Source organism: Podarcis vaucheri, assembly GCF_965113315.1.
Source record: "Podarcis vaucheri genome assembly, chromosome: 7".
In the NCBI taxonomy this organism is placed as follows: Eukaryota; Metazoa; Chordata; class Lepidosauria; order Squamata; family Lacertidae; genus Podarcis; species Podarcis vaucheri.
Window position 1 is genome coordinate 68072528 of NC_138765.1, and position 14360 is coordinate 68086887.

At 50.4% G+C, this 14360-nt stretch overlaps 1 protein-coding gene across 8 annotated transcripts in view; it reads right to left on the minus strand.

Moving 5' to 3' along the window:
* The window catches only part of PLEKHG5 (pleckstrin homology and RhoGEF domain containing G5), a gene marked incomplete at its 3' end in the record, with an annotated part of 102060 nt that overhangs the window by 35417 nt on the left and 52283 nt on the right, over positions 1–14360 (minus strand). For all 8 annotated transcript variants that reach the window (XM_082229864.1, XM_082229862.1, XM_082229866.1 and 5 more), the window contains 6 exons: positions 8616–8745; positions 7507–7609; positions 6791–6851; positions 6448–6539; positions 5703–5839; positions 5380–5543 (listed from right to left, as the gene is read on the minus strand). In XM_082229864.1, coding sequence (XP_082085990.1) covers positions 5380–5543; positions 5703–5839; positions 6448–6539; positions 6791–6851; positions 7507–7609; positions 8616–8745 — 687 coding nt within the window. The remainder of the gene's footprint in view (positions 1–5379; positions 5544–5702; positions 5840–6447; positions 6540–6790; positions 6852–7506; positions 7610–8615; positions 8746–14360) is intronic.

Consider the following 14360-nt stretch of genomic DNA (forward strand, 5'->3'; position numbering starts at 1 on the left):
CCAACACATTCCTCCTATGTTAATCATGTATAACCCTCCCCTTTTCTGATGTAGCAATGATGTAGTGAAGATGCTAATGAACTGTATGCTGGGATAAGATAGAAACTTTTAAAAGTCCTTGTCACCTCATCCTCAGGGTTCAAGATTCCTCTTTGATCCTGTTGCACAATAAACTTTGGTCTACAGATATTTGCTCCTGTTGGTGGCTGGACTCCTTCCTTTATTCTGCAGGGACCCACGAGCAGACGAGCTGGGTGAATGAGCAGCCTCGCACCTAGATTTTCCGTAACAGATGGCTATTGCAGGAATGCAACACACAAAAACATCTCTCACCAACTTTGAGAAATCTCCTGCAAAGCAAGAGCCACGCAGGCATTGGCCTGTTGGGTTTTTCCCGCTTGGGCCAAGCAGGTAAGATTTGGGAAAGGCATAGACTTCCGAGTAACACATTCAGAAGTCAGAGCCGCACCGGCATGCAAATTTGCATCCTTAACTATAGAGCAACTTATACAAAATGAGGTGGCGTAAGGAAACATTATTCAGAATGTTATCACAGGGTTGAAGTTTCTTCTCATTAATAGATTACTTTATGGCCTACCGATGCTGTGGCACAGATGGCTCTCAATATATTATTTCTGGACACTGGAGCAGCAGGCAAGAAAGGAAGTGGAACCATAGAATCATAGAGCTGGAAGGGACCTCGAAGGGTCCTTGGGGTGAAGGAATTGCAACTAAAGGATCCTTGGCAGGTGGGCAGCAATCCTCTCTTTTAAAGATTTCCAATGAACTTCCTGAGGTCATCCGTGGCACTCTCAAATGGCTCTTGCCCTCAGAAAGCTTCTCCTAACATTTAGTCGGAATCTCTTTCCTTGCCATTTGAATCCATTGGTTCAGTTCCTCCCCTCTGGAGTGGTAGAAAACAAGCTTGCTCCATCTTCTGTATGACAAGCCTTCAGACAGTTGAAGATGACCAGCAAGTGCATGATGGGTTTGGAACAGAACCATTTATTTTAATGTGCACCTGCCTCGTTTCGGGTAACGTGGGAGGGCTGATTTTTACAACAAAAGGGGCAATGAGGAAGGGGCACAAATTATTCCCCAATTATGGTTCACACTCAAGTCTTCCCTTTCCCAGGACTGCCAAGGCGTCAGTGTTTGAGAATGGCTATCTGCCATCTCTGTTCTTCTTTCACTGTTAATTTTTAAGCTGGTTTTATGGCAGGATATAACTGTATTTAATTGCTATTCTTTTTTTTCCCCTGAGCCTCCTTGGGTGGCTGCAGAGTAGAAGGATGTAAGGGGGGGAGAGAGAGAGAGCAGAAAGGATATACAGCCAGTTTGGTGTAGTGCCTAGAGTGTCAGACTTGGATCTGGGAGACCAGGGTTCAAATCCCCACTCAGTCAGGAAGCTCAGTAGGTGATACTGGGCAACTCATTGCCTCTCAGCCCAACCTACCTCTCAGGGTTGTTGTGGAGATTCAGTAAGGAGGGCTGAACAATGTGTGCCCTTGGAGAAAAAAATGGGATATAAATCAAATAAATAAATAAATAAAACCTATGGATAGACTTAGAAGCAATGCGGTTTGGGTGGTGAGAGAAGGATCTTCAGTCCTTTCCTGTTGCAGGAATTTTTTTCTGGTTTGTTTGTCTGTTTGCTTGTTTTAAACCAGAGCGCACCACCTCCCCATTTAATATGGGATGGGGCAAACCTAGGCTTCAGGTAGCAAAGGCTGCACCCATCTGGGGCTCTGGTGGCGCCTGGGCACAGGGCTTGAGACACAAGGTGTCTCTGCTGCCTTAAAATCTAATCAAGATCAGCCGCATGACGTGATAATCTGGAGTCTGGTGAGCTCCCTGCGTAGCAAATCCCATTAGCACTCATTAAGGGACAGTTGCTTGCCTTGGCTACCTGCTGTTGAGAGGAGCAAATAAACACCCTGGGCACACACCCAACACTTGCTCTAAGCTCCTCTGCAGTTCTGCCTGCCTTTAGACGTGTCTGCACATACTGTGGATCTCTCCCTGCCCTCTGCCCTGCTTGTCGGAAAGGGTACCAGCCAGTGGCGGAGCAAGCCAACTGGGTGCCCGGGGGGCAGGGGCAGCGGCACGTGGGGGCAGCAGGGGCGAAGCCAGCAGAGCACGGGGGCAGGGCCAGCCACCTGCAGGGCTCCGAGGAGTCTGCCTGCCTCCTCCCCCTTAGCTGCCCTACAGCTGGGAGGGGGGCAGCAGGCGGAGCTTTTCGGCAGCAGAGCCTGCGCATGCCCAAGCCACCACGTCACTCCCAGGAGAGACGCATGGGTCGGGCACACTGCAGGCCCCATGGTGAGTGCCACCCAGGACCTGCCACCCACCTTAGTGGTGGCACCCAGGGTAGAGCGCCCCTATCACACCCTTGTCGCTCCGCCCCTTGTACCAGCCACCACAGCAAGCCAGGAGGGATGCTGAGTGACCATAGAAGCCCCCTCCTCTGGCTCACATCCTCTGCCAGTGGCGTAGAGTGGAGGAGTGATAGAGGCAGTTGCCCCAGGCACAAAATTTGTTAGGGGTGCAAAATTTGAACACACAGTGCTGCCTCAATACAGCTGTGAGCTTCCATCACTGGGCTCCACTGAAAACAGCTTCTCCATGTGAACCAGGAAGCGACCTCTCCAGGTAACAGAATGGTTCTTCTTTTCTTATCTCTGTGGGTGATATAGTTGAATGCACATGTGGACTCTGTCCGTTTCCCTCCCTCCCACCACCACCACCCTCCGCATGGCCTTGGGCACTGGCAATCCACGCTACACCACTGTCCTCTGCCACTGATGGGCTGCAAAGGAGGCCCCCTCTCGCAGATGCAAAGCAAGCAACAGACAAGTGGATATGGGACAATGCAGCCGTGTAGGGAACCCCAGCCTTAATATTTCCACCCAGACATTGCTGGATGAGAACCTAAGAGGGACCATTGATGGGAATGGGGTGGTTTGGACTGCCACAAAGCAGACAGGTTACAATGAGGGTGAACTAACTAATTACAACCAAATAATAAGGGGAAAGGCTATTGAGGAAGTGGGAAGGGGGTGGAGGCTATTGATGGCAACTAGCCATGACTGATAAGCTGCGCCTTCGCAGTCGGAGGCAGAAATACCAGTTTCTGGAAGCCGTAAGAAAGGAAGAGGGCTGTTGAGCTCAGATCCTGATTGCATGCTTACCAGCAGAGACATCTGGTTGGCCACTGTGAAAACAGGGTGCTAGACAAGATGGATCATAGGCCTGATCCAGAAGGCTCTTCTTAGGTCCTAACGAATACAGGAACCACAGCAAGGGGGTGAATCAGCCAAGTCCCTCCATATGCGCACTGAGGCACCCCAGAAACATACTGGGAAAGTTCAGCTCAGCTGACATTTGAAGGCGACCCTCCGCAATCGACACTTCCTGAAGCGCTACTCAAAGCGAAACACAGCCACCCTTTGAAATTTACACTTCTCCAAATTTCATGGCGCTCCAAATGACGCATATTATGTGTCAGGAGCAGGTGCGTTGAAAAGCAGCGTACAGAACTGCATTACGTTAGGGGAAACGGTTTGCACAAATATATCCATTTTGACAGATCCATCCACTCCTCCCAAGGAGCAGAGCCACGCCTAGAGTCTTGCTCCAATGCCGCATGAGGCACGGAAGGCGATCTGTCACGCTGAGTGACACATGGCTCTCTCGTGCAAAACAGACAAAGGCTCAGACATGCACGAGAGGATGGCATGCCTCGTGTCTGCCTCCTTGCCCGGACATCCCTGACACACTCACAGCCGCACGGACGGCAAACAACTCGTTTCCTCCTGACACAAGCCGGACCGCCCCTCTGCTATGCTGTGCCATCAACACAAACACACACGTGCCGCAGGAAAATCTCAGCAGCGTCAGGCTGCCAAAGGAAGCAAGAAGTATGGGAAGGCTGAAAACAGGACCTGGGCAGCAGTAGTGAAGCCAGGTACCTCTTGCTATGTCTTTACTTGGTATCTTGATTTGCAGACTGCCCTCCATCACAGAGAATGATCCCAGGGCCAAGAGCAGCCTCTGGTCCATGGGAATGGTGTTGCGCCTCCAGCCCTGCAATGGTGCTTACCAGATTTTTTTTGGGGGGTGTGCACTAGCCAAAGCACCAGACTAGCTACTGGAATGCGCCCGAAAAGGCCTAACCTAACTGCTGCCCCCCTACTGCCCTGTTGGGAGGGTGGCAGTGCAAGACCATTACTCCTGCCCAGGGTCAGTTTCCAGAATATCATAAAACCAAAATGTACATTTGTCAGAAATCACTTTTGGGAACTCCCTGCTGGGTACAGCCAGGTGCCTTTGCTGTACCCGAGGCAGCAGGCAGCACACAGATCACAGAGTCACAGTCTTCCCTGCAACAGGGAGATGGATTGCATTTCTACTTAAATTATAGTGATCATTTCTAAATTTGCATCTAGGCATGTGTGTATAGATTCATTAGAAATCAATTGTTTAGTGTGGCTTTCATGATGTGCTTAACTATCTTTTTTTTTTTTAATGAGTTCCCTACTTTTGATTGTTTACATCCTTGGCATCGCTCCTAGGTTTTCAATTGATGTTCTTCTTGTTTGCACCTTTTTTTAGTTTTTTATTTATACTTTTCAAATTTATACATTTCATTAGTTTTACAATCAATTTCACATTTCAAAATTTGACTTCCTTCCCCTTCTTTCTGCAGTTCCTTAAATTTTATTTTTCAATATCTTTGGCATATCCAAATTCATTTGACTTGCTCAATTATCTACTGTAAATATATACTGTTATAAGACTGCAGGTTATCTGGTTTGCACTTTTGACTCTGCATTGCTATTGATAAACAAATTCTTGCTGACAAACGAACAAGAAACCTTGCTTGGTTTTATATTGCTCAGGTTTTTGCCTTAGCACAAACATTATGAGATGGAGCAGCGCAAATTGCAGACCCACAGGCTTCCTCGATCTCAAGGGGAGGGTCCCTACTCCTGTCCACCCCATCCCTTTTCCCCTACTCGGCCCAGTATACCTGAAGGAGCGTCTCCACCCCCATCGTTCTGCCCGGACGCTGAGGTCCAGTGCCGAGGGCCTTCTGGTGGTTCCCTCATTGCGAGAAGCAAAGCTATAGGGAACCAGGCAGAGGGCCTTTTCGGTAGTGGCGCCCGCCCTGTGGAACGCCCTCCCATCAGATGTCAAAACGATAAACAAGTACCTGACATTCAGAAGACATCTTAAGGCAGCCCTGTTCAGGGAAGTTTTTAATGTATGATATTTTAGTGTTTTTTGGTTTCTATGGAAGCCGCCCAGAGTGGCTGGGGAAACCCAGCCAGATGGGCGGGGTACAAATAATAAATTATTATTATTATTATTACTCACCAGGATGTCGCTACTCTCCCTCCGAAGCGACAACTGCTCCAGGCGGTCGAGAGAGGGGGTGCTGGGGAAGGACGGGCCGGTGCCCGCAGGACGGAGGATAGGCAAACTCAGCGACTTGAAGTCCTTCACCGCCTGCTCCACTTTGAGTTCATCCCCAGGTTTGGCTGCAATGCAGAAGAGGAGGCCATGGGAGAGGTCTGGAGGGCAATTCTGGACAGAATGGTCCCTCTCATATTGCCAAAGAGGCTTTCCCAACCTAGAGCCCTCTGGATGGGTTGGACGGCATCTCCCATCAGCCTCAGGAGAGACACGCAGCAGCCTACCTTTCACACGAAGGTAATGTCCTCCAAACCGGTAGGCCTCAAAGTTGAGTGAGAGGGGGGTGTTGGACTGGTCCAGGTAAATGTCCACTTTAGACAGGTCGATTCCCTTCCTCTCAAAAACCGGCAGCAGCACTTCACTGGGTTTTAAAAGAAAAGAGAGAGAACCAGTAAGTGGAGCTGCCTGTTAATCGATGTGTTGGAACTAGATTGGGCTCAGAATGCCTGGAAGGCCGTAGCTCCCAATGCAAACCTGCCTGGGTGCTGAGATCATCGGGGCAGCACCTTCTCTTGGTCCCATCAACACTAGAGGCACAGCCAGCAGTGAGATGAAAGAGAAAGTGCCTTTTTTGTGGTGGCTCCTAAATTGTGGGATTCCCTCCTCAAAGAGGACTGACTGGCTCCCTCCTTGTTATCCTTCTGCTGACAGGCTACAAAGACCTTCCTGTTCAGATAGGTGTGACCTTGGGGCCAGTTACTCACTCTCAGCCTAACCTACCTTTGTTTTCCCACACCCATTTCCAAGCAGAGCGGTCAGAACTTCAGCAACAGAACTAGCCATGCCTTTGCCCTCCGAACATCAGGTGTTGGGAGCAGGTTGGGATCCTGCGCTGAACTGATGGGCTCAGGATTGCTGGAGCTGCTTCCAGATGAGGCCTTGGACCCACAGCTTTCCTGGGCTCCCAAACACGAGTGAAGCCCCCACCCAGCTTGCACCCCAGGCTAAGCTGCTTTCTGGCCTCCTTACCCCAGGGACTTCTTCTTCATGGCTGGCACGATCTCCGTCTCAATGTCCACGTTCAGATCAAACTTCAAGGTGAAGCATTCCTTGCTAGGGTCCTGCGGGAGAAACACAGGAGCATGTCGGCCAGAATTCAAAACAGTCGCCAGGCCTCTGTCCCCCTCCAATTTCTTAGCGCATGGAGGAGGACCACCAGGGCACATTCCCACCCCTCCTGCCCTCTGTAGGGCATCCAAATAGGCCTCTGTGACTTCTAGGGTTCTGCGCAGGATGAGGCCAGACCCAGTTCCCAGGGTTTCGGAGTGAAAGCAAGGTGCAGTCATGGAATGAGCGCAAGTGGCCTCCTTACGTCAGTGTGCCTCCTGCGAGCCTTCTTCTTTGGCAGCTTCAAGGCTGAGCTCTTCCTGTCCCTGAAACAGACCAGCCAGCAGACAGAAGGGAGTTAGAAGGTCCCCCTCATATTGCCCCACAACAGCAAGGGAAGGCAGGCACAACTTTCCCCTCTGATGCAGGAAACGTTCTGCCCCACCAGCTCCCATACAGTTTATTAACGCCTTTGCAGAATTCCTATCAAGCTGACCGACGTGTCGAGTGGGGGTGTGCAATACAGCTCCCAGTGGATTGTACCAGGGTTTTTTGTTTTTTTGTTCAAAGTAGATTTTCAAATGGCACAAATTCCCCACCAGACACCCCCCACTAAGAAAGCCAAATGAAATTGCAAGCGCCTTCTGTTTCAACTTTTAAAACGCCTGCTGGAATAGTTTTTGTTCAGTCCAGCAATTGAGAATGCGCCCTTTCACAACTGTTAGCTATTTTCTGATTTCAACTTTTTAAGTATGCTTTTTATGGTGTGGGGTTTTGTTTTGTTTTTTGTATAATTGTAAATCGCCCTGCTATTCCCCCCCCCTTTTTAATGAATCACTAGTGGTATGTATGCGTATAAAATAAAGCACCAGGGAAAAGGCTAGACTGGACCTTCTCTCCCTGAGACACTAGTTTTCTAAGTGAGGGGAGCTCTCCTGATGTGAGCGCCTCCTGGGCCGGCCAGCCCTCCCCTCCACTCACCCTTTCCCCTCAATCAGCCCTTCATCCTCTTCCTCAACATCTGAAGCAGGGCTGGTGCGTGGTGGGCACGACCGTGTGGAGACGTTCCGGGCCAGGATAGAACCTAGAAGGGAGAAAAGCTCTGAAGACATAGCCCATGAAGGATCCAGCCCTCACTGTGTTGCCCGCGGGGGGCGGGGGGGAGCCCACTGAAGAGCACACCAGCTAAGCTGTTTGGAAAGAGATCATAGAATTGCAGAGTTGGAAGGTACCCCCCCCCGGGTCATCCCCTGCAGTAATAATAATAATAATAATAATAATAATAATAATAATAATAATAATTTATTTATACCCCGCCCATCTGGCTGAGTTTCCCCAGGCATTCTGGGCGGCTCCCAATCAAGTGTTAAAAACAATACAGCATTAAATATTAAAAACTTCCCTAAACAGGGCTGCCTTCAGGTGTCTTTTAAAGATAAGATAGCTGCTTATTTCCTTCACATCTGAAGGGATGGTATTCCACAGGGTGGGTACCACTACCGAGAAGGCCCTCTGTCTGGATCCCTGTAACCTCACTTGTCGCAATGAGGGAACCACCAGAAGGCCCTCGGCGCTGGATCTCAGTGTCTGGGCTGAACGATGGGGGTGGAAACGCTCCTTCAGGTATACAGGACTGAGGTCATTTAGGGCTTTAAAGGTCAGCACCAACACTTTGAATTGTGCTCGGAAATGTACTGGGAGCCAATGCAGGACTGGTGTTATGTGGTCCCAGTGGCCACTCCCAGTCACCAGTCTAGCTGCTGCATTCTGGATTAATTGCAGTTTCTGGGTCACCTTCAAAGGTAGCCCCGCATAGAGTTGTCCAAGCAGGAGATAACTAGAGCATGCACCACTCTGGCGAGACAGTTTGCGGGCAGGTAGGGTCTCAGCCTGCATACCAGCTGGAGCTGGTAGGCAGCTGCCCTGGACACAGAATTAACCTGTGCTTCCATGGACAGGAATCACTGCTAAAGAATCCCTGACAGGTGGCCATCCAACCTCTGTCTAGGAACTTCAGACAAGCCCTGTGAAAAGGAGGCCGTGCCAAGTTGTCCTTGACCCAGCCGCGTGACTTGGGCTTTTCCCCTCACCTTGCGGCGGCAGGTCAAAGCGGATGTGCCCGTCAAAATGCATGGCACCGTGGAAGCGTCCGTCACACGCTTCACACAAGTGGAGGGGGCTGTTGTGGTTCAGCTGCTGGCACTCGGCGTGGTGGCATACCTGGCAGAGGGAGGGGGGAGGGAGGGGAGAGAGAAACAGCAAGGTCAAGCCGGGGGCTAATTCCAGGACCAAGAGGAGAGTCATCTCCCTGATGCAGGGTTTGGATTTCCAACATCCATCACCTGCAGTCATGTTGGCAGCAGAGCTAACAGGCCAGCGGTGATGTGAGCCCCAGTCCACAGCTGATTCCCTGCTCACTCTTTAAGGGCACCTTGCCCTCCCTTGACTGATGCTGCAAAAAGGCGAAACCTTTTGCAAAATGATGGGTTTTTTCCTGTACAGATGCAAATGTAGACCTTCTATACTGTATCAGCAGAAGCAAGCCAGCTTCATTCCTCTTCCTAGCCATCCCAGATTTCTCCAAATCATTTCCAACCAGGATAAGCCAAATTAGTTTCTCGATGATTCGTTTACTTCTCCCCACCCCATGTGAATTTCAAGGTTTAAAGGCTTGAACATGGGTAGGCAAACTAAGGCCTGGGGGCCAGATCTGCCCCAATCACCTTCTAAATCCGACACGTGAACGGTCCGGGAATCAGCGTGTTTTTACATGAGTGGAATGTGTCCTTTTATTTAAAATGCATCTCTGGGTTATTTTTGGGGCCTGCCTGGTGTTTTTACAGGAGTAGAATGTGTGCTTTTATTTCAAATGCATCTCTGGGTTATTTGTGGGGCATAGGAATTCGTTCGTTTATTTTTATTTTTTTCAAAATACAGTCCGGCCCCCCACAACGTCTGAGGGACAGTGGACTGGCCCCCTACTGAAAAAGTTTGCTGACCCCTGGGCTTGAATGAGATGGGAGAATGGCATGCACCACTTTCCAACTGCTAGTGGGTTCTCCTTCTACATCGTTCAAATGTACAGGTTATGGGGAAATGTATTCCTTTGTGTTTCTCTTTCTTTCACATTCGTTTGCAATCCAGATTGTTGCCGCATCTCTCCGTTCCTCCTTCTCTTCCATTCCACTGGGGGATGGATCTCCCTTTGGCTGCCTGCACATGTCCTCTGTGCAAACTCCCAAGCTGTTTTCGCTCCCTTGTTAGCTCACCGTTCGTAAAAAGCTGGCCTTTCATGCCCTGCCACCCACGTCCCAGCCCCTGTCACAGGAGGGGTGCCTGAAGTAACGTGCGCCACCCCACCCCCAGGGCTCACAGAGGCGGCTGCCGGTGGCCCTGGCCTACCAAAGCTCCTCCCCACACAGGCGCCGGAAGCAAGTGTCTGCAGCAGAACAATGCAAGAGCGGCTACAAGGCTTCCTCCGATTGTGAGGGACACCCTGGATGCCTGCGGCTGCTCAGCAATCCCAGAGAGCTATTTTTAAGCACACATCCGAGTCGGGCTGAGGGCTGCCTGGTGCCCTGTGACCTCACGTACAACAATGGCACAAGCACAGAAAAAGAGGACCTACTGGACCAGGTCAATGCCCCATCTAGTGCAGCATCCTGTTATCGCAGTGGCCAACCACTGGGATGCCATCAGCAGGATCCAAGCAAAAGAGCCCGCTCCCCTCCTGAGGATGCAGAACCATCGCTGCCTCTGACAGGCTACGGCCTCCTCTGTCTCAGGTGTGCTTATATCAGAAGTTGTGACCACAGTGCAGCGGGCAGGAATTGAATCCGGCACCTTGGGAGCTGGAGATGTCAGATTGATCCAGGAGGGGGCAGTGCAGCCCAGGCTACTGGAATTGCCTCTGCTGAAACCTAAAACCAATATTTAAAAATGCTTAACATTTCTGTTCTCATCCCTGTTTTGAAGGTGAAATGTTGGTGTCCCAGGCTAAAATCTGAGCGCTTTGGCCCTTCTTGGCAGTTCAAATATGAAACCTCATAAGCTTTCAGCAAACTACTGGGCACCATTGCATGTCAAATATCAAATATGCCATTGCAGGTCAGCTGTCAATTCAGTCGAATTCCTCAACACCAAGCCATGCCTACCTTTCCTACATTGGCAAATGTTGAAAGCAGCATTTGATTTATTGAAATAGGGAGAATATTCAGCAAATATTTGAAGGTTTGGCTAGAAATTGGCTAACCATTTGTTTTTGTTTTGGTTTTGGTCTGTGAGCCAAACACTGAAGGGTCTGCCAGGTTTTGAAATTGTCAGATTTTTCACTGTCAACCCTGAATTTGAAATTCACCATTTGTATTTTGGACCTGAAGCTTATTATCAAAACTGAAGTGAAAGGCAATGATATAACTTCTTCAGCTGCCCAACATTCACTGCTACTGAACTACTACTGTGGCTTGACGAAAGACTAGGTCAACCTCCTTTCCAAAACCATGAGGACTACACTCTTACTTCATTTTAAAGGCACTTGTTTTATTCTGCATCGAGGTAGCTATCGGATGCTGCCTGAAGCATTGAATAATCTCTGTGTGATGAACAAGGATGCTGACCAGACAAAAGCCCACAGACTATTCGCCCTCAAAATCGACAAAGGTGAGCTTGAAAGAGACCCTCTGTCAGGGCACAATCATTTCAAATCCAGCATTTGGGAACCAGCCGGTTTCCTGTGGCTTGTCACCAAGAACAGTCAAGGGATGAGAAAGGCTCGCTCAAACTTCATTTTGCTGCCAGTCTCTGATCACAGCCAAACTTCTGGAAGGAAATACCTTGCAAGGGCCTCTCTTCCATCTGTCCCAACACAGTTTGGGCCACATCAGAGTTCAAGTTCCAGCCGCCCTCATGGGAAAGGCCATAGCTCAGCGGTAGGGTATCCGCTTCGCATGCAGAAGGTCCCAGGTTCGATCCCCGACACCGGCTCCAAGCAGAGCCAGGAATGTCCCCTGCCTGAAAACCCTGGAGAGCCATTGCTGCCAGTCAGTGAAGACAATATTGAGCTAGATGGACCAATGAATGGCCTGACTCAGTATATAAGACACCTTCCTATGCGCCTAACTAATTTCATCCAAATGCTGTGCACCCCAAACTTTGTACTGCCAAGCTGCAATCACAGACATTTTGCAGTATGCTATTCATGTCAGCCTGGATAGCTCAGTTGGTTAGAGAGCAGGGCTGGTAACACCAAGGTTGCAGGTTCAATCCCTGTTTGGGACAGCTGCATATTCCTGCATTGCAAGGGGGTTGGACTAGATGAGCCTCAGGGTCCCTTCCAACTCTACAATTCTGTGTTTCTATTTTGTTTCTATCCTGCCTTCTCTCCAAGAGTGATTCTCCCCCCCCCCTGTGATTTTATCTTCACAACAAGCCTTTGAGGTAGGTTAGACTGGGAGAAGAGGGACCGGCTCAAAGTCACCTAGTAAGCTTCATAGCTAAGTAGGGATTTGAACTGGGATCTCCTGGATTCTTCCCAGACTGTAAATAGTGCCCACATTTCTCCTTGGTTTTTTTTCTTGCTCTGGAGGATAGGACCCAAACCAATGGATTTAAGTTACTGTACAAGAAAGGAAAGGGACCCGGGTGGCACTGTGGGTTAAACCACAGAGCCTAGGACTTGCCAATCAGAAGGTTGGTGGTTCGAATCCCCGCGACAGGGTGAGCTCCCATTGCTCTGTCCCTGCTCCTGCCAACCTAGCAGTTCAAAAGCACATCAAAGTGCAAGTAGATAAATAGGTACCGCTCCAGCGGGAAGGTAAACGGTGTTTCTGTGCGCTGCTCCAGTTCGCCAGAAGCGGCTTAGTCATGCTGGCCACATGACCCGGAAGCTGTACGCCGGCTCCCTCAGCCAATAAAGCGAGATGAGCGCCGCAACCCCAAAGTCGGTCATGACTGGACCTAATGGTCAGGGGTCCCTTTACCTTTTACAAGAAAGGAAGAGCTTTCTGACAGTAAGAGCTGTTAGACAGCAAAACAGGCTCCCACGAGAGGTGATGGACTCTCCTTCCTGGGAAGTTTTTAAGTAGAGGTTGGATGGCCATCTGTCAGGTATGATCCAGTTGAGATTCCTGCCTTGCAGGGGGTTGGACTAGGTGACCCCCATAGTCCCTTCCAACTCTACAACTCTATGATATCTGAAAAGAGAAGTGCTATTTCATTGGAAGCCATACAGATTTCCATGCTCAGACATGATGGGCAAAATGTACTGCAATCGTGGTGCAGGCCAGACAATTCAGCCACTCCACAGTTGCACAAAGCAAGAGCAGAAATCAGCATTCAGTGACCTGAGTCCACCAGCATCCATCTTTTACCAACAACCTCAGGGTCCAGCCTTTGAGATACCCTCGAAAACAGGCGGGCAATTCCTTGACAAAATACGAAAAGTCAGAGGGGGTCTGAGGAGAATTTCCTACCAGAAGGCAGCCCAGGAAGTGGAAGGGGGACAGCAAAAACCACCTTGGGGTCTTGGTCCTTCAAAGTACGGAAAGTAGCTACAGTGGTACCTCAGGTTAAGTACTTAATTCGTTTCGGAGGTCCGTTCTTAACCTGAAACTGTTCTTAACCTGAAGCACCACTTTAGCTAATGGGGCCTCTTGCTTCCGCTGTGCCGCCGGAGCATGATTTCTGTTCTCATCCTGAAGTTCTTAACCTGAGGTAATATTTCTGGGTTAGTGGAGTCTGTAACCTGAAGCATATGTAACCTGAAGCATATGTTACCCGAGGTACCACTGTAGACATATGCAAATGATCTTTATTTGCATCTTTAAGATGCAACTTTATTGCCTCGAATATTATCATTTCGGTGCCCTGTTGATACGTTTTTCACAAAAGGTTTCCCCAGAGCGGGAGTTACTGCCGCCATTTTAAAGCTCCCCAGCATAACCCAGAACAGGCAGCCAGGTGTCTACCCGGTGCAGCGCCACGCTTCCTACAGAGCCGATGCGATGCCTGTCTGTCTTACCAGGTGCAACAGCCAGGCCACCCTCCCATCTTACTGTTCCTAGAGTAACACCCTTCAGATACAAACCAAGGCAGCCAGGCAAGCTCCTGGCTGAAAAGCCAGCAGGCCACGTGGCAGCCCCCAAGTCCGAGCCTTGCTGAAAGCAGTCTCCTGCAAGGCTTTTCCTTCTCTGCACTCGAAGCTGAGAGGGAGGGAAAGGGCCAACGAGCCAGCAGCTGAAGCAACAGGAAGCCCCGGAGATACAGGGAGTCGGAATCAGCAGGTGGCTCAGACGGGAGATGAAACACATTTGACCCGCTGGCAACCAGACATCGGTGGCAAATGCACAGAAAGGGCTGGAGACAGTGGAGGAGGAGAACGAGGGAGGAACCAACAGCTGCTGGCTGTTTCAACGGCCATCTTGAAAGCGAATGCCACTCTCCCGGCCGGACAGAGAAGCCTCAGGTGCGACAAGGGAGCCTCCCCGGAGGAAACGCAACCGCCGGGAGGGCGGCAGGTGGCTGCTAGCCGCTCCAGCCCCAGAAACTCACCCCTAAGGCCCCACTTTGCCCTCCAAGCCAGGTCTTGCAGACCAGGGCAGGACAGAGAGAGCCTGTCCCCAGCTGGCTGGCTGATTCATGGCTCCGGGAGGATTTGAAGGAGGCATCCCAGCCGTGACAAAGCCTTGACTAAGCAGGTGGGGCATCTCTGGGGCTTGCAGTGAGTAAGGGCTCGAAAGCCGCTCCTGCCAGGCTGGGCCCAGACAGGCCGCAATCCGCTGCCAGCGCAGGAGCCGTCCAGCTTGCTGGTACTTGCCTCTGCAGCGGCTGGCTCTGGC